The sequence below is a fragment of the Aythya marila genome, assembly GCF_965140915.1.
Source record: "Aythya marila genome assembly, chromosome: 5".
Taxonomy (NCBI): domain Eukaryota; kingdom Metazoa; phylum Chordata; class Aves; order Anseriformes; family Anatidae; genus Aythya; species Aythya marila.
The window spans coordinates 16,007,794-16,028,813 of record NC_139046.1 but is presented as its reverse complement, the minus strand read 5'-3'; the positions used below and the strand labels follow the sequence as shown (position 1 = coordinate 16,028,813).

Sequence of the window (21,020 nt, the reverse complement as noted above, 5' to 3'; positions counted from 1 at the left end):
CCCTAAAACCACCGAAGTAAAGACAACAAAAAAAATCTGCAATACTTGTCAGAAAAGTTATTTTTATGTCTCCCCAAAATAAAATAAATTAAGCCTTCTGAGCGATTAATTTATTAGCTCACTGCCCCCAACCAAGATACACATTGTTACAGCGTTAAGTATTACCACATCATTTTTTATAAAGCACTTCAACATGCAAAGCAAATGTTAAGTTCAGAAATGCTTAATTTAAAATAATTTCCAGCTGTTTCTGAGCTATTGTTAGGCTTCTAAGTAACAGCATATACCACCAGCTTGTGTTGTGTTATAAGCCAAGAACAAAACAGTTTTCAATAACTACTTCAATTTCATTTTTTACATATTAAAAGTAAGTGCTTAGCATGCATACAAAGCTGTGGGAAAGGAATTTGCAGGTGGCTTTGTGCTGTTTCACACGTCCCTGAATTAAAGATAATAAGGAAACAAAAGGTAGAAAGAAAAACTTGAGCAAGGTTGAGATAAAGTAACTTGGCTATAGTGTTAAGGATGAGGTTTGGGCAGTGGCCAATTTCTGGCTCTCTCGAAGTGCGTGTCTGAGGGTCTCTAACCAAGTGTATGACAGATTTGGGTGTGTGGACAGCACGTAGGCCAAGGGGAAAGTATACGTAGTAGTGAAAAAAGGCAATAAACATCTGTTCAAGAGCCATCAGGAGTCTTGCATCCCTTCACAAAGCCACCTCCTGACTACAGTTTAAGATGGGCTACTCACAAATGCTTCTAGTAATGGTATCACCTATCCTGCTCCAAGCAGGCTAGCTGTATTCTGAACAGCAGATTACCTGTAAATAGTCAGACTGAATCGCTGTTAGCAGGTGGTCCTTGCTTAGTTCATAGAAGACATCTGAAGTCATGACCTGGGTAAACTCCTCACAGAGGAAATGCAGCGCCTGACGATGCACCCACTTGGAACCGTATGGCTGAGAACTCCACTTCAGAATGGCAATTAAGGTGTCTAGTGAAATGCTCTCAGCAATAATATCTTCACAGCCTAGGAAACAAAAGCAACAAAAAAAATAAATCAATAAAGTTGTTACAAAGGCACTTTGATCCTGAAGAAATAACACAAGAGTCAAAAATACGTAACAAAGGACTATATGATTCCCATCAGAGCTACAGTGAGAGTAAAACCAGAAGTGCTCTACAGGTCAAGATTTGCAAACAGGGTTAAATTCTAATGTATTTTTAATTGTGGTCTAGGGATTCCAACTACAGTCATTTACCCTCTAAAGCCACATGAAACTCTTTCTGCTGGTACACCAAGATGAATGACTGGAAAGCTAGTTCAGCTGTATCAGCCCTTTGATTAACACATTACCTGGGTGTTTAACTCACTTTAAAGTCACAAGTCTGAATTTGAGTCATTAAAGCAGATTTAAAGGCATATATAAACTGCAACACCGGTGAGATTTTTGCCAGTATCACTTTGCATTTGGACCCTCCTGAGACAGACCATGCAGTGGATCAGAAACAAGAGCTGTGATATGTTGTTGATACTCTGCTGTTCAGCACAGCACGAGGGCAGCAAAGCATAATTTTCTGACTAGCAGCAAAGGCAGAAAGCAGAGAGCAGTTGCTCTAGGCCACCACGCTGGCCTCCACACCAAACACATCACAGAGGGGCGCCAGGGCAGAGAGCACCTCTTCAGATAGGGAGCCACAGAGCAAAGTCTGCAAGAGGCAGGGGCTCTGACTTGTGCTGAGTCTGCTACACCTTCTCTGCACCCACTGCTGTGTTAGGATTTACTCCTTCACAGAGTATGTGTCTTCCTAATACCAGACAGGGGATATCTTCCCATCCTGAAAGGAGATGGAGCAGACGTGGAAGAAGTCAGGCGAGACACACTGCAGGAGGGCTGAAAAACACTGTTAGTCAGGCTTACTGCACTAAGACAGACTGCGCCACAAGGCGAATATTCTGAGTCCCCAGCAGCACTGTGCTGATTTCACTTGTACATCTGGCTTAGATATTCACAGAATATGATTTCTATTTGCACTACAAAGATAGTAATTTGAAGAAAAAAATCCTGTGCTAGAATTATACATTCCAGTCTCACTCCACTATCCATTACAGCCACAAAATTATAGCTGTACTCATGCCTGTTAGAGGTTCCTGGATGGCTGCGAGCAGCATGCTTACAGTGCAGTTTTTACTTCTTACACATTACCATTTATACTCTGTTTCAGCAACATGAAAAAATTAAGATCTTTGACTGTTGTTTGGAGAAACGAATCTCCTTACTGCACTCTTGGGTGAAGGAAGTGTTTAGCTTGGTAATCCTAACATTTGTCAAGACAAAAAACAAAAAGACACATGGTGCTACGTACTTCAAACTGATTGCATACATGCAAAACCAAAACAACCCACCAGAAAATAGTAGAACAAAGAAAATCTTACTTTTCTATATAGGCCAGCATATAGTAAGCATTGACTCATTCACACTATTAATTGCAACAGAAATGAAGAAGTCATTATGGAATAACAAGTAAACGTGCTATTGCAAAGACGTAGAACACTATCTGCCAAAGTACTATTTAGGAGCAAAATCACTGAAATGGGAAACTTAAGCAGTAGAGAAGGTACTAGGAAGCAAAAGGTTAAACAAAACACAAAGGAGGCCACAAATTTGCCTGTCCTATCACATATGTGCATTTCTACTTAATAGTATAAAAACAGCATGTTAAATTATGAGAATAATATTCCAACATTTATTTTTTTATGAACTTAAAAGTACAAAAAAAAAAATACAGCGAATGATATTTACAGTCAGTGCTCAGCAAGAACATTTGCAGCAAATTCCAGGAATGTGTCTGAATGTATATGTAGTTTTGGAAGCAGTTTTTATTTATCTTCCAAGGTAATTTAGGAGAATAATGTCTGCATCCCCCAGTATTAATATAAATTAGCCAAGCTTATAATTGAAATAAACTTTCTTCAACAAGCACTTGGGATAATTTGTATTTCTACATTTCTACCTGATTTGCTTCAGAAAAGACCACATCAGTGGAGCCACTGCCAAAACGTTTAACAAATGCATATACATTTCTGGAAGACGTATTAAAGGTCGCATTCTGCTATTTATCCCATGTTACTCCCCATTTGTTTTTGTCAAGGCAAACGCATGAGTCATGTTCCACTGCACCTGTTTAATCCTTGACCATTACTGAAGTAATACGGCACTTCTCAAACTACCTCTGACCATTACATTACACATCGTTACTACTAAAAATAAGGACAGATGACTTACTACAGATGTTGACCTCTAAACTGCAGAGCAAGAACCAGCCTAAGTGAGCAGTGAACATGCAGCACAGCTTGTTGATAGGAACTCGAAGCATCTGCTGTCATTTGTACCAGTGATGATCAGGCAGAGGATCAGAACCACTCTCTGAAATTCTCTACTTGGCTTTTGGTAAGTGATAGAGGAACTGCCCTCCTGGGATGTGGGAACTCCCCAAGAAGGCCAGCAGATAAACCTTATAGTGTATTCTTCTAAAATTCCATTCACGAATCCAAAAACCAGTGTTTAGGAAAAAGCTACTTTAAAAAAAATTAAAAAAAAAAAGATCAAAATACTTCATCATACATCAGAAGTGTGAGTAAACGAAGTCTGGAAGCTTTCCACTTCATAGTCCATTTCTACTTACAATTCTACTTATATTTTTACTTGTGTTGTTAATGGCTGACAGAGCATTGAACTGTCTCTATCTCCCAAACCTGCCCTCCCCAACCATTTTATCTTTCCTTTTGGGTCTCAAAAAGAAAACACTAAGTTAGCAACAAACTTGGCAATGCCAACAAAAGCTAACCAGTCCCTGGAATGACTAGGTACAGTACACCTAAAAGAGGAGCGAGCTTCCCTAAATACGGAACATGCTGTTTGAAACAATTCTTAAAGGCCACCTGTTGTGTTGCACCAAGTCTCACCCTGCTAAATCCTATCACATTTTTTTTGCACATTCTATTCAGTTTGCATGCAAGCTGATTTCAGCAGATGATTACATCCCCTCAAGTCTAAAGAATACACGCAGGGAGCATTCTATTTCAAAGGCCGTTCGTAGGCCCATTCACCGAAATCAGCCACGACAAAACTCAAGCTGTAAGCACAATGAGACTTAACCCACAGTGAATGCCTCTCACAGCATTTCCCCATCCAGCATTTATCTTTGAAACAATAGAAATGCTGTCCCTGCTGCAAAGACGGAAGACTACATATCCACAAGAAATGCAGTTCTGAAGCTCCGAGCACCACCGATTTACAAAAGCAGAGCATCAGCTCAGCCTCGTTTCTGGGAAGCCTTTTTGCACAGCTACCAGCAATATGACAGGAGATGAAAGGCTCATTTAGGATGCCTAAATGATGAAACAGTCCTTTTCCCAAGTACTTTTATCAATGTGTCAGAACAGTGGGCATATTAAAAGTACTTCTTCTGAAGCAAGCATGAGGTAATAATTAAAGTGTTTTCTGAACATCTAAATAAATTAGGGCAACCCAATTCTAGCTATGGAAGGAATCCAATCCTTTTCCTTGGCAGAAGGTTTTCTTGCTTTAACAATCAGCCACTTGGCAAAAAAAGCCATCATCTAATAGCCACAATATTGTTCTGCACAGTGGAACAGAGCATTTTTTTCCTATGAGTGCTGTTTTATAATATTCAGGCAGCAACAGCCTTTCCAAGATCTATTTGCAATGTCCCCGAGTGCTCTACCCCAATCTTCTGCGACCATTAGCATCTTCCAAAGATCTTTCACTTCTTCAGACTCCAAGATGAATGACTTCATCCATTCTGGAAAACTGGGGCTTTCATGCCCTCTTTGTGCTGGATGCCAATAGCCATAGGTCCTGCCTACAGACAAGTCCTTTCTGCTTCCCCAGTTCTCTCTCAAACACAATTCCACAGCCCTTCCAAGCAGAACAGCTTGAGCCCATGCTCAGCATACTAACAGCCTGGAATCTTATCAAGACAGTTGACAGATCTACCAAAAACATATTACATGCCCTCAACAGTTAGCAGGAATGGGATTATGTCAGTTTTTTTCTGACAAAGTCATTAGCTTTATTTAACTCATTTTGTGGTGGAGATCTCTCCCCTTAAACTTATGCATGCCAGAGGAGTCAGGAAAACCAGAAGTAAAAAGAATTCATCTTGACAACAAAATGGCATCTAGAGGCCATTAAATGGTTTCTAAAGTTTGTCACATTAGAAGAGACCATGCTGGTAACTGGGACACACACTTTTGAATCTGCTGGCACACAGAAAATAGCTCAAAGGCATGAGTTACAGCTAGTGTGGACTACAATATATCTGGAAGCTCCAGAGACACGTCATCCATGAGCATTCTTGCTGTTCTAACCATTTTTGATTGGAAGAAAAAAAAGGAGGAAGACATTTACTCAGTCTCCCTCCCATGCCTTACAAAGGATGCAAACGCATTCTGTACTTGTTAAAAGTTCGTTAGAAGGCAGCCCACACGCACAGGCTGGTCAAGCAGTCACAAAAGCAAACCTCCGTGTACACTGGAATTAAACCAAACTGTCCTCCCCCTTACACTCCACACCTCTCTTGCGTCTCAGTGGGACTTGTGTGGCCATGCAGTGCACCAGTCAGCTCACTTCTGTCAGATATGCTTCCACATCAGATCCCTGGCTGCACAAACCACGTGGGAGGCAGGGCAGCAGTACCACTTCTGGCAGCCAAAACAATCTGTGTCAGGTTCAAGTGACCTCATAGAACTCAAGACAATTCATAGCAATATGAATTTAGGTTATCCACAGCAGTAGGCAAAACATCACCTATGAAAACAGTAAGAGCGAGTAAGAAGAGTTAGATGGGCTATTAGTTTTTGTCTGTACTGTTATCTCATAAGCAGCAATACAACAACCCATACTTTCCCATAACTGCATTTGGCAAAGGGGATCTTCTCTTCAGCATCTATTTCTGTCATATTTTGGCTAACCCAATAATTACAAAACAAGATAATTTTAATAGCTTGACTTTGCCAGTTGATTAATTATTAGCTTCATCTCATTTAAATTTTTTTTTAAACCATTTGAAAAAAATAGAAAACAGCTAAAACTTCAAGCTGCTAGAAACCTCTAGCATTCCTTTAGGACAGAGAATATGGCACTGCAGGGAAGAAACATAAACTGATGCCAAGCCAGCAACTTGCAGGTGCATTTCCCCCACACACATACTTTAGGATTCTGAGGCAAACAAGTTTTAGTTACTTAAAGGTAAAAAAAAAAAAAAAAAACAACAATAAACGACATGAGTGTTGTGCAGGAGAGAAAACAGGACCTAAGCAGCACTGAAGATCAAGGAGCCTATGGACCTTGGCAGTCAAACACTTCTGAAATCCATTGTGAAGTTCAGTACCTCTTTCAAGCTACTTTTAATCCCTCCATTGATTTTTCTCAACACAAAAGAATTAAGAACATTCATGTACTCTTATCCTTGATAAACTGAATTCAAAGCAACACCTGCTATGGACCTGGTAATGCATATGGTAGTATTTCCTAATTCAAATACTGAGCTAGCTTGACTTTATAGCACTTCAGACTGTTAAAACAAATACAAAACACAAACTGAAGGTTAGGACAGGCATTTTGTGTTATGCTAACCAACTTTCCACTGTGAAAACTCAATAAATTACATCGACTCCATCACAGCGTATCATCCAGCCATTTGATATACTAAATTATGGAGTAGATGAAAACCATGCAACTTGTGCAATTTAAAAATACTTGGATGTTGCTGTCAAACTGTAAGGCTGTTAAGCCTTCTAAGATTTTTGTAGTTATAAGTTTAGCCAGAAATTTAAGAATTTTTACATGTTTAAGGCATTCACATTTGTGGCAAGACACTTTTTAAAATTTTCTCTGCCAAATAAAGAAAACAAACTCACTCTCCTGCTCCTACCCTAAGCACAGGGCATGAATTTAGGAAGCCTGAAATCTGCTTTTGCATCTTTGGCTTCTTGCAGTCATCAGTTGGTAACAGCCCTCAACTGGGCTGCAACATTCCTTAAAAAGCATATTCAGCAGCAGGCAGCTTAGCTGATCCAGCTTACACAGAAAACAATCACATGTCAGAAACAAAAGGCTGGCAACTCAACCATAACAAAACAGAGGGAAGAACTTAACACAGGAACAATGAAGGGCTGAGGGAGGCTGAGCTGATGTTCCAAGGGACTACTGACCAGTGATGGCTCGTAGCATTACTAGCCGTACGCTTCCTAGAAAACAGGTGACAAAGCCTGAAAGCAGTGTCCAAATCTGTTTCTCTGCAAAAATTTGTTTGCATCATCACAATTACACATGCAATTGGGCATGTAATTGGCCAAGTCTGCGAAATTCTTTATCCTTACATACAGCCCTAACAGTACTGTACGAAAGATTTTCTGCTTTCTGAACTTTCCCCTTTTCGTCTCCTTAATGTAAAACATCAGTAATAATTCCAGGCTTGGGTACAAGTGAGTCATGTTAAGGAGATAAAAGGTCAGATTTATGGTAACATTTACTTCTTCATATTCCATTTATTTTGTAGTTATATGAGCTAGACTAGCTCCTTTGAGCACTTATACTACACTAATATAACTAACATACTTGCTCTAATCTTCCCACAATACATTTGTGTGTATTTAATGCAGCTACTGTGGGCTTCCTGGTGCTTCACGACTTCAGTACTGCTGAGATCAAGGGTACTTTTGATGTCAGATGATATCTGCCTCCAGATCAAAGGATGTGCTCCTGAATATGACTATTAAAATAAAGTTTCTTCTTATTCTTGTCAAATGTAAAGTCAACACCTAAAAATAAAAGGAAAGAAATGCATAGATAAAAGTCTCAAATTATTTTTCAACCTAGAAAGCTTTTTGGAGTCTTTTTTCTACCTCTTGATTCCCAGGCAAGACCACTACACAGGGTCCCAGCACCTGAGAACCTGCAACAAAGATGTGTTGTGCCACCACCTCAACGGGACTGCTTGTGGTAGTTACCACTAGGGCCACGATGCACGTATTCAACGCAGATAACTTACAACTAAGATACTCGGGTCAAACTTCCCTGAAAGAGCAGTGCATGTGGCAGCGTGGTAAAGCTGGAAAGGGGATTGTTCTAACCATGCACAGGGAATAGGATTAGGGAAGTGAACTGGTTTTAATAATGGTGCTATCGAGGAGGACGGGCTAAGTGATTTTACACCCAGTTTTGTGAGCCAGTGTGCTAAAACAATCACCAGTGGAGTTGTTGGAGAGCAGCAAGACGACAAAAGCAGGAACAGGAGTACAACAGGCAGAACACAGCCACATTCCCCTGAGGGCTCTGCTCGAGCATCGCAGAGAAGGCTCTAATCCACACAGCCTCTGCAAAAGCAGTTAAGAGCTTCACTTCCTCATAGTTACCAAATACTGCAGCATGCCTAACAACAGTTTCTGGGTTATTAGGTACAAATGGGTTTTGGTATGATGAGACCTATAGATGAAATGATTGCTGATTAGTTCATTTATTCATATTACTTCACTGAAAGACCCAATTCAATTTCTTTTGGAATATAAATGATTTACACTGATCATTAAGTCAAGCTGAAGCCAAGTAAATTCTGAGTGGGCTTGCTTTACTTGGAGAGTAAAGATTCTTAGCACGTACCCAAACCATCACTGACTTCATCACAGGGAAGCAATCTATTAAATACAGTTAGAAAAGGGAGCACGGCTGCGTTAGGAACAGGCCAATTTCCATAGAAAGAGTCAAAGCTGAATCATTGCTGAAACTGATGAAAAACGACATCTGGATACTTAGAAGGGACCCCAAAGACAAATCAGGCTAAAATCAGCTGGAAATGAAAAAAAAAAAAAAATAATGATCAGAAGCTTTAAAATCCATCAATTTCACTCAACACTCAGCTACAAATATCCAGCCAGAATTGGGTAAAGTGAGCAAAATGAGTTGGAAAGAGGATCCAGACCTGCACATAATGAACCCAAAATATTTTGCAGGAAACCAGGGAGACAAGCTTTAGCATATTTGGAATTGGCCAGAATGAGCGAGCCAAATCAAGAACTTGAGCTGGGGTGTGTGTGTGGAAGCTGAGAGAAGAAACTCGAGACATCAGCTACCGCAAACGCCAGGCGATGAGATGGGACAGAGAACCTGGGTGAAACTGCTGCCCAGTGGAGGAGAAGAGCACTGTCAGAGGACCGAGCTGGGAGGTTTCACAAGAACTGCCAGCGCAGCGGGCTCCAACCACTACACACAGTGCTGCCTCTTCCAGCACCGCTCTGCACAACGCCTGCAAGTCAGATGTCCGAGTGACAGCTCCCAGCACAGAAGTGTGCGAGCAGTGACTCAGGGAACGGGAGGGACACCACTCACCTGGAGACTCAGCTCTCTCACGTGAAGTATTGCACCTGCTAGGGGAGGACAAGGTACTGTGGTACGTACTGAAGTAAGGTGCAATTGCTACTAAAGCACATATTTTAAGTGATCTGCTAGTCAAGTGCAGGCGTTTGGTTTTTTCCTGATCTAATAAGCTTCCTTTTAATTTTGATTATAGGATTAAACCACAGCAATTCTTTAGTGCCAGCACAGTACAGTTTGACCTAAGCACGAACTCAGCATGCTAATTCAGTATGAAACTGCTGGATACTGATTTCACTGGCATGTGCAGATTTTCTACAAACTGCTTACTGCTTTCTCCTGCATCTAGGTAGCACAGCATCCAGCCATAAAATCATAATTAAGTTATCAACTGGAATTTAAAAGTCTGAAGGGGTGGCTGGGGGGGGGGGGAGGGGGAGAACATCCAGAATTTGTTTGCTACTGTTGCATAATAGAGCAAATTTCAATCCTTCCCTGATTTTATTGCATTTCTCCCCTAAGGACAGCAGCCTCCTACCCCGACACTACCTCACCGTTACACAGCTCACCGTTTTCATTGTCAGGCAAAGATTTACCAGACAAAGAAGAGACCTGATGGCCAGTGCATCCCTACACCTACTGTCAGTCACCATCCCCAAAAAGCCCACAGCTCAGGCCCCCAAGCACACAGCTGGGGCCAGGCTCAGACGGTTCCAGCCACCACTGGGTGGTGCTGCTGCAGCTGCGGGAGCTTCTCCTTGCCCTCCCTCAGGGTGGGCAAAAACCCCCGCAATTAAGAACATTTAAGACCTCTTCCCACTGACTCATACAACATATTTTAAGGCAAGTACTGACCCACAGCACGTTACTGAAGAGCGCTGATTTACAACACACTGATCCGATTTTGAGAGAAGTTACGCTGCTCCTTCAGAGCACCTTCAAATTCCTCAGTTGTTCCAGTTTGGATTTCCAATCTGAGGGAAAGAATCACACCCTGTTCATTTATGAAACAGTGACTAATTATTCAGTGTCTTAGTGAGGGTTTCATTCACAGTTTAATTCCCTCATTAGCATTCCCTGCGCACGCTAAATCCTTTTAGCACTTGTATAAGTGCATGCACCAAAATAATCAGACACTGAGAAACTGTGCACTTGCAGCACCTTCCTCATTTCAACTCATTTTCCTTTCCTGCTTTCAGCTGATCTATGAATTATCCTGCTTTCAAGTAGTATGAGCTTGGATATATTGTATAGGAATGAATCCAACACTGCTTCAACCATAGTAAAACTTTATGCCTCTTCTGCATTCTGTTTAATGTTCAGTTTCAAGGTGTACTTAGAGGGGAACAACAACACAATCAAGTCCAAGGACACCTCATTCTCATTCTGTCAGATATCTCAGAAAAGAACTCTCCCCCGTTTCCTGGCAGTTTATTTCAGCAGAATTATTTCAGCTTCCAGCATCATCTGAAAATCAGTTTCCTAATAGCAGCTTCTAGGGAAGATTCAATAGTTACTGATTAGTTCCCCATATCTTTTTGTCGAAGTTAGATGCAGCTCCTTGAAGGACCTATTGATGGTTTGAAGAAACTGGGTATGATCTCCTCATGTAGTGCTTATAGCTGCTCTTATCTGTCAGTCCTCAAGTCCTTAAGTTTCCTAATTCTAAGAAGGTCGGTTTGATAGTTTGTAATACAAAGATTTCAATCTTGATGAGTATAATTTGACAGCTAGAAGTTACAGATGTACAGATCTACTGTAGAAAGTTATTTTCTTTGAATTAAACTAGCTTAAGTAAATCACATCACTGATCTCAGGGAACTCCATTCTCAGTTTCTCACCTCAAAAGTAAAACTATCACCATCACATCACTACCACATCAGCAACTGCAGTATCTCATTATGTACGGCATAGCCACTGAACCCCAACAGGTAAAACAGCAAGCCAGGCTCAGGCCACCACAGGAGATATCAGTTCAGCCATCATGCTCTGCAATCTCAGCCTCCAACAACCCTGGCCAGCCCTCATGTGCAGGAAGAAAGCTATCCAGAGTTGCGTGATCTTCAAGAACAATGGACAGAAGTGAAACCTTTTAGGGCTGAAAACACTAACTGCCCCCAATTCAGTTCTGCTTATTAACACATAAATACTGAAGTCCTGCAGCACTTGCGCAATTAAACCTTTTGTGTTTATGTTCAAACAGCATGATTGTAAGCTTGGTGTGCCTGCTTTGACATAAGCCACAGAAATAATTTATTGCTAATATATAAGATTACTTCATAGTAACGCTAGCTATTTCCTTCTCTCAACAAGAATCCCTTGTATCCTCCACCCCATACCTCATTTAGGCCCAAAAAAGGGATTGTAAATGAAAGTAGATAAAGATCAGAAATAAAGACCTGTTACACATATTTGAAATAAACAGCATGCTTCAATAATGACGCTCATTGCGGCTAAAAGCCCTCATATGGCATTTCTTCTCTCCCTAGAAAACACAGATGCATTATCCCCAACTTACAGATAGGAAATAAATTCTTTTTCTTCAAGTACATTGCCAGCCACTGATAGAAAGACTCATTATGCATACGCACACTGTAAAAGAGAATGCAGACAAACTAATGGTTTTCAAAAAGAAAGCTGGCAATTCTAGACTTCGTACCATGAATGCAGTAAAGGGCCTTATTTTCAGAAAGGAATACACACTCTACAAAAGAGGAATAAAAACTGCAGTTGAAGTAGTTAGCACTTTTCAAAACCTCAGCTTGAACTGAGAAGACTTGAACATAGCAGCTTCTCAGTTCTTCACACAGACAGACATCCCGACTTACAGCTTCTGCTGTCCAGGGTACAGGGCGAGCTGCCCTAGGAATAGTGTTTGAACAGTTCCGTGAGAACAGACACTGCTAGTTCTGCTCATTCAGATGCTCAAAGAAATCCAACTTTCACCACCCCCAGCAACAGCACCCTTTCCACACACAATACAGGTGGCTGACATGTAGGATTCCAGCACCAAAGTGACAAATTAACAGATGTGCATTCACACTCAGGTCAAAAAAAAAAAAAAAAGAAGGATCCCACAGACTGCTCCTATTTATACTTCCTTATTTAAATGTAAGTGTACAATAGCTGTAGTCTTCTTCAATTAACATTTTGAAAAAAGATGCACTTGAAATATGAGTGAATAGAACTCCCAATTTTTTTGCAGAAGGCTATTTTAATCGGACTATGAGCACACTGCAGAAACTCGAGCAAGTGTTCCTTACTCTTCCCCTTCTGAAAGCAGAAGGCATGCAAGCATAATACCCACGGCACACTCTGCTCCTACTGCAGAGGGAGGATGAGAATTACTGAAAGGCACCATGAAGAGAAAGCAACAGCTGGACAGGAGACAAAGCTTCACTGACAGTTTACTGGCTTCTCCACAGGTAAGACTGTGAAGAAAGTTGATTTCCTCAAATGGAACAAAGTGAAGAAACCTCTTCCCCTCCTTTCTTTTTAAGGAACTGTTTGGACTACTGCAGAAATGTGCATTTTTCTTTTCCTACTGACATTTAGCATTAATGTTTTCTTAAGCAAGTCTGACATTTAAGCTATTCACAATTAACTAGTCTTGTGGAAGGTGTCCCTGCCCATGGCAGGGGGGTTAGAACTAAATGATCTTGAAGGCACTTTCCAACGCAAACAATTCTCATTCTCAAGATAAAAAAAATAAATGTTCAAATAAGGTCATTTATTCTGTACAGAGGACAGGATTACATACCTTGTGCAAGCATGTTAAACTCCAAGAACAGTGCTATGTGGTAAAGCTCCATAGCTTCTTCAGCCCTAGTCATGTTCAGTTTTCCTGCTACAAGAGCCTGAACTTCACTTAAACTGCCCACTGAAGGGCTGGAGTGCAAAACTGAGAGGTCCACCACATCTGTATACATACAGTTCAAGATGACCTTAGCGTACTTTTTTGGTATGATAGATTCATCCAATATAATTCTAGTTGGAGTTCGTAGAGTTCGGTCTGTGATTTCTTCACCGGTTCGTATCCTCCTCTGCAGCAAGTGGCGAAAAAACGGAGATCGTGACGAAATAATAGCTTTGTGAGCTCTGAGCTCTTCATCTAGACAGTTCTGACTTCCACCAAAAGTTTCAACTAAATCAGAGTTGGATGAAAAGCTCAGAACCACATCATAATAGCACATATAATCAAACAGTGCACGCATGTCAACGTCTAAGGAATTTGGTGTTCCAAATTCTTCACTAAGCTGCACGAGGATATCAACATTTTGGAACCTTGAATCCTCCATTCCAAACTCTCCTGTATAAAGGTAGTGTAACAAAGCAGAAAACATAGGCATATCAATGCCAGCTGTGTTGATGTCCATTATTATTTCTGCCCCATACTCTGGTGAGGAAGAAAGCAGCGTCTTAAAAAACGGACATCTTGCCGCTAGTATCGCACGATGCACAGGGAAACAAGTTTCTTGAAATATTAAGTCTACATCAGTACAATATTTGTACTGATAAAGTTCAGCCATGTCTTTTTGTAGCGTCCTGGCTTCTGGTCTTGCTAAATTAGCTTGTAGATAAAGTTCTTTTAAGGCTGACGTCCCTTCATATTCTTCTACTAATGCATTAACATCTCTGACATCCCAGCCTGAGAGAAGTTCTCGCATCTGCTTGGCATGATCAGCAGATCGGCTAGATTTCCGACGCTTAATGAATTTCTTTTTGAGGGTGGCAAGGCCAGAGGTTTTCTTTTTCTTGTCTTGAGGTTTCTCATGGCCATGGTCAAGGCTATACAGCTTTGATTCACAGCCATAACCTTGATGAGAGTAGGATGATGTCCCTGAAGGCAAAACAAAAGGAAGAAAATTAAACACATTTATTCTTTAAGAGAAAGGTCTGCAATATTCAAACAGTCCATCAGTGTCTCTAAGTTAACTGTTTTTCCTTCTCCACACATTAGATAATTCAACAAGTTGAAAACCTGACTGAATCCTTTTCTGGCTATTAAGAACAAAAAGCCTTTTTCTTCATCTAATAAGCTTGTATTTATTATGAAGTCTATACTTTAATAATAAGTTATTGAATTATTAAAATTTATAGCTTCATTTTCTCAATTCTAAGAGCCAGGCAGTGCCAGTTGATATAGCTGTTGCACATGGCACACTTATCATAGCAGGGAGAGAGAACTGTGGTCATAACGTTACAGGCTTCATTGCACTAGCTCTAAGAGATGCAAAAACAGCCTTTTTAAAAAAAAACTTGTAGGAACTTAATGAAACAGTAGTCTCACAGTAGCTGTGAGCTTCCCTCAACTTCCAAAGTAATTTTCAAATTCTGTTCTTGTAGCACTAAGTGTTGTTTCAACAAGAAAAGCATATTCTACATCAGACACCTAACAGAGTCACAAGGAAAAAGGGTGAAAAAACAAAAATAAAAATACAGTACCAAAACCGTCAAGAAAATTAAAGACAATGAATCTAATTTCAATGCAAATTTCAACAAGAAAATAGAAATCTTGCATGTGATAATTAAGTAATGCTGAAAATCAAACACAAAATGGGATCCGTTCCACAAAGCAGATGCCAATTTGTATGTACACCCCATTAAAAACAATACGGAATATGCAAACTTTACTATATTAAAGATTCCCTTTGAAAGTAGCATTATGCAACTAAAGAATGCATGTTATTTTTCAAAGATCATTTACATGTAAATTACATTGTGATTTGAGCCTGCCATGAAATATAGATTTTCCCCCAACGTTATTTGCATTGCATTCCTGACCTGTTCTCCTAAATGAGTATTTGCTGATGGCCATTTTGATGTTAGCTACATATACAATAACACAGATAGTAAGAAAAGAAATTAGGATTCACATTTTTAGAAGCAATGGAAAATTGAATTAAAGTTTTAATAAAAAAAAATAAAGCTATAGTTTAAACAGAACTATGACTCACTGGGTAAAGGGCTATTTTCTAACTTAATTTACAGAGTTTTCATTCTGAGACAGATGGTGGAAAATGCAGACTTGACAGGAAAAAAAGTACACCAAACCAACCTCTTCCAGACAATATATGAAAATAAGATGCTTCCAAATGGCATAAAGATTGATAACAATAACAGGCTTTGTTAACCTGAAATATATTTGTAAATACTTAGATTGGGAACATTTCATAATTTTCTATTACTACACTTGTGTAACTGTTGTGGATTTTTAGGTTCAAAGCATGTCGAACCACCACACAGTTTGTGTGGCCTTCTGTAACTTGTTTCAGTCACCTGTCTGTCTCTGTTCGATTTGTTCCAGGCAGATTTGATGTGATGCTATTTTGATGTTATGGGCCAGTCTGTCCAAGTACAGTTTTAGTTACCACATTATTTCAGATAGGTATTTTTTGAAGTTTGAAAAAGACAGGAGCAATTCAAAGTTGTATCTGAGAACATGGCAAATCTAGCAATTTAATATAACCATAAATTGTTTCGTTATTTAAGCCTCACTAACTTTAAGTAACCCTATACACTGGCTTTTATGCCAAGCTAATAAAAACTTCCCAAATCATGCAGTGTAATGGTTTTATAATTCACCTACTAGTGAAAGTTTTGCGAAGGAACTTTACTTTCTTTGAGGAAAGACTATTTTAGCCATGCTACATTAAATTTTGCTCAATCAGGCAACATATTGTAAGTTATATTGAAATTTCACGACATTAAAGTCAATTTAAATGAAAAGACTAGTAACTCACAACTACTTCAAAGAGATCACGCTGTAAAATCTGCCATATTCCTTCTACATGATATAATAGATATTACAACAGAAAAGTGGAGATTTAGCCTCCTGCTGATAGAGATGAGCCTACAATTTCACTATACTTTCAAAAAGAGTATAGATTACATTTCACAATAAAAGTAACTGCACTTTGGACATTCTGTAACGATGCTGCTCTGAGGGAACAAGCCAGCTCATTATTATTTCAAGTATCTTGGATTCTAATGGCAAATTTGAGTACATTCAATATTCCCTTATATTCTGCTAAACAAAAACTAGGACACCAGAAGTCTCAATTTCTCTCTTCCCTGAAGGCTGCCATCAGGTATTACTTGCACATGAATCACCACAAGACACTAAAATACCATTCAAACCTATGCACATCCTGCGCTACACAGAGGATTTAATTTCAGAAGCACTGCTAACAGCACTAGTAAGTCTTACAATTAGATAAAGCACCGCTATTAATAGAGCTGTGGCAACTGCTTTTCTCCAGACGCAGAAGAAGAGATGCACTAGCACAGCCTCTCTGGATTCCCAATAGCTGGTGGCTCAGCATCCCTGAAAGTTTTGACAAGCCTCTTTTGGGTCCACCTATATTCCTTCAGCAGGCAGAGGCATTAGAAGTCAGAAATAAGAATTTACTCCCGTCTTCTACAATAAAAGGTGGAAGTCTAGTACTGCTGAAAGGGACCTGGGGGTGCTCACTGACAGCCAGCATGAACATGAGCCAGCAGTGTGCTCAGGTGGCCAAGAAGGCCAGCAGCATTCTGCTTGTATCAGGAATAGCGTTGCCAGCAGGACCAGGGAAATGATCGTCCCCCTGCACTCAGCTCTGGTGAGGTCACACCTCGAGTGCTGCATTCAGTTTTGGGTCCCTTACTACAAGAAGGACATCAAGGGGCTGGAGTGTTCAGAGCAAGGCTACGAAGCTGGTGAAGGGTCTGGGACACAAGTGCTACTTGTATGAGGAGTGGCTGTGGGAGCTGGGTTTGTTTAATCTGGAGAAGAGAAGGCTCAGGGGAGACCTTACCGCTCTCTGCAACTAACTTAAGTGAGGTTGTAGCAAGGTGGGGAGTCAGTCTCTTCTCCCAAGCACCAAGAAATAGAACAAGAGGAAATGGCCTCAAGTTGCACCAGGGGAGGTTCAGGTTGGATATTAGGAGACATTTCTTCACTGAGAGGGTTGTGAGGCGTTGGAACAGGCTGCCCAGAGAAGTGGCTGAGTCACCACCCCTGGAGGTATTCAGAAGACGAGGTGCTTGGGGAAACGAGATGAGGTGCTTGGGGAGAGGGTTTAGTGGTAGACTTGGCAGTGCTAGGTTAGTGGCTGACTTGATGATCTTGGAGGTCTTCTCCAACCTAAATGATTCTATGATTAAACGTTGTTAAAAAGCAATAGCTACTTCATGCCCCTAGACCATGTCTAGGTTTGAACAGATAAATATTTATAACAAACAGATGACTGCCAAGAGATACTACCAGGGCACTTGACAATGAATAATGGGATTTGTCAAGTCCTCTGCATGCCTACACATGTTAAAAACTAATTATAGAGCTGTATTTAAAAAACAAACATCTTGAACAGATGTACCACCCTAGAAAATGGTGTGAAATCCTCCTTCTGAATGCTGTAGACAAAACAGCAAGAGAATGACTAGTTAAGCCTTGGCTAAAACAAGTATTTTTACAGTGAGCACTTCATTTTTATTGATTTAGCTCCTCTTTGAAATCTGCAAGCAAATTTAGCATTGATTTCACTAACACGGGAAGTCACACTATGAAAATGCTGTGCTTTGTTAGATCAATTCTCTGCTTTCAGTGTTCATCCTACACTTAAACTGTAGCATGGTGCAACTTTAATGGCAAAGCAGCATGTCTAAACAAACCCACAGGTCTGAATCCAATTTCCAGAAAGAAGGCAATTAATACGCATCATGCTCTTACACCACCAGTCTTCATGCTGCCCAAAAGCATAACTGCAAATATGTACACCTCATGTCTTCTACACAATGGAACTGTAAAAGTTCATGTATAACAAAAACATGATTACTCTGACAAGTGATTAAAATCTCATCTTTCAATTTTAGGACTTCTATTTTCTACTGAGACAGCTACAAAAGCCATCCATCCAACCAGAGTCAAGAAACAGCCAACCAACACAAGGCAGAAAGGAGGAATATATGCCAGTGTCACAGGTAGCACAGTTACACTACTCGTGTACATGCCAACATAATATCAGAAGATTTCAGTCTTTTTATTTTTTTTTAAATATAAGAACACTCATTTTCTTTGCTCAAGATGATACAATGACATGCTTATAGACCTTCCTCAAAAAAAGCCTCAACTCCAATTTTCAGTAGGTAATGGGGATCCAAAAGTTCACAGCTCACTAAATAACAGGTTTTTATTTGGGTTTTAATATCAAAGAGCATCATGAAAACCTTCCACACACAAAGGACAAAGTTCCCAGGGAATCTGATGAAGCCTTCGGAACCTTCTCTGCCTCTTATGAACTCTCCAAGTGCTGTTTGGGCATGCAGATCTGCTAGGATTTCTCTTCATTCAATATAAAGGCCAATTAAAAACCCACCAAGATGTGCACCGAAAAAGTTTTAGCAGTGATTTTAGGAAGTACATAGATATAAATTGAGATATCTTTTACTACTCTTAATGTATTTTCAGTGTATCATAACTAAGCCTTTAGGAGGACTTTACAGCATGGGTATAAAAGACGTTAGTACTAAAGTTATCTTGACTTACTACTAGCATACCCAATTTTAATCCAGAGAAGAAACTTTCACATATAAGAACTTGTGTGCTGTCCTCTCCTCAGATCTCCATAAGTTAGGAATGTCACAAAAGCTGAGATAAAGAATAATTATAAAGCAAGCCTATTTTTCCTCTAAGAATTCCACTGCGCTTTCAGTGGTGATTAAAAATAGAAGTAACACTGCATATCATTAGCTACTTATTCACTGTTGCAAGCCAAGGCATAAAGAAGAAATGTGTTTATAAAGTATTTATGTTATTTACTGCTAAGATCATTCTTCAGGCTGTCAGGGTGTTGTTTTTTCTAAACTAGATTATCTTCTGAAGTAGTGTCTTCTTTTAGATTCATCACATAATTATTATTTATAGTGTGACAGTACTTAGATCTCCACTGAGGTCTTTTTCTGCTAGACTGAAAAGAATATAAAGTTGCTACCTGCCCTAGTTATGGCTGGGATGAGAAGGTAGTTTAAGAGCACATCTACTCAAGTTTCTACTTAAGCGAGGTACTTTATTGTCCTAACAGTATTCTAAACCAGAAGTAACTCCCCTCTCCTCACCCCAATTTGCAGAAACAGGAAAACGGCATAAGGAGAAGTTATCTTCCAGACTGCTTGTTACTTGAACAGGTTTATTAGTAGAGATAACCTTTCTGGCAATGAGGAAGTAATTCACTCTCCTACAGACACAGTGCCAATACTACAAGGAGTACTGATGATCAGGAGTGTTCTGCGCTCTAACACTGTTTCACTGAAAACCCGAGGAAGATTGCAAAATGGTAAATACTATTTTCAGATAGCAACTGCTCCTCAAACAGTGAGAGCTAGTGTATATGGCTGAATTATCAAAAAACACTTTTTATTTTCATAAATAACCTGGCATCTGTTTACTAGCAACTGGCAGATCAACTCATTGCATATGTATGCCAAGCAGATATTGGACAGTACCAAATTTTATGCACTATTGAGCTTGAACAGACTCAAACTGATGACCTAGAAAATAGAAACTAGGCATAATATTACTGCAAAGAATTCAAATCCAGCGTATATACAATCCAGCGAGCCATCTACATAAGCAACAAGATAACCGAAGAGACTTACCTATGAATGTCTGTTGTGCCTGTGAATTTCCCCCTACCCTTGGGGAACATGAGTGAGGGTAGTTAGATGCATTAGCACCCATTTTCTTCAGTCACTCAGGCATTCCGCCTGCTGGCTCTTCAATGTATAATCCCATAATCCTTTATAAATCTTCAATCCCAGACCCAGCATTCTGTTCCTCCATTTCTGGAAAGCAAGAACACCAGTAAGTTACTTTAACATTTGTTTTTCATATGTATTACATGATTTAGAACAAACTCAATCTCCAGCACGCGGTGCTTCTAGAACATGTTTGAGGTCTTCTTTTTAAAGGCAACTTTCTGCTTGAAGGATTAAACCAAGATCAAAAAACATTGTTCCTGAAATCTGTAATGTCCAAGGCATGCACAATTCAGTATGATAAACTGCAACAAGGAACAGGATGGTTAGCAAGCTCAGAAGTCTTCAAGCAGGGATGGTCTAGACTAGGCTAGATCTGCTCCTTTAGGTATGCCAAGAAAGACTTTACATGCACACTGATGCATTCACACATTGTTATAAACATCCCTAATTCAATTACAATGACTGGGAAAGCAGAATAAGCCAATTTGTGGAAGGTTGTACCATCATAACTGCTTTCAGCTGCATTCTGATTTCACACCAGCTGTGTACTGCTCATTCAGTTCTACTTTTCAAGTTGAGGCTAGTGCTTAGAAGTAGGTCTTTAATAGTCAAAATAAGGCATATATTCATTACCTAAATGAACATTTATAACAAACCCAAAATTTAATCTACTCTTTATTAGGCATTTGAAAACATTTTAGAAGTCAGTTCTGAAGAAACCTGATCAAGGACCTTCATCATACATACATCCATACAAACAAGCATTTTCTAATTTATTTTTATTTTAACAGTGTTAAAATATTAATCCTGCATAGTGTGCATAGTGAGAGTTAACACAGTAAAAGCTCCTTTTTAGTCAACTGAGCATGTGCACCCCCATCAAGA

At 39.8% G+C, this 21,020-nt stretch overlaps 1 protein-coding gene across 4 annotated transcripts in view; it reads right to left on the bottom strand.

Moving 5' to 3' along the window:
- BTBD7 (BTB domain containing 7) overlaps positions 1-21,020 on the bottom strand; it is a 56,366-nt gene that overhangs the window by 16,859 nt on the left and 18,487 nt on the right. For all 4 annotated transcript variants that reach the window (XM_082761794.1, XM_082761797.1, XM_082761796.1 and 1 more), the window contains exons 2-4: positions 20,034-20,219; positions 13,156-14,235; positions 819-1,027 (exon numbers count right to left, since the gene is read on the bottom strand). In XM_082761794.1, coding sequence (XP_082617920.1) covers positions 819-1,027; positions 13,156-14,235; positions 20,034-20,115 — 1,371 coding nt within the window. In that variant the 5' untranslated portion in view covers positions 20,116-20,219. The remainder of the gene's footprint in view (positions 1-818; positions 1,028-13,155; positions 14,236-20,033; positions 20,220-21,020) is intronic.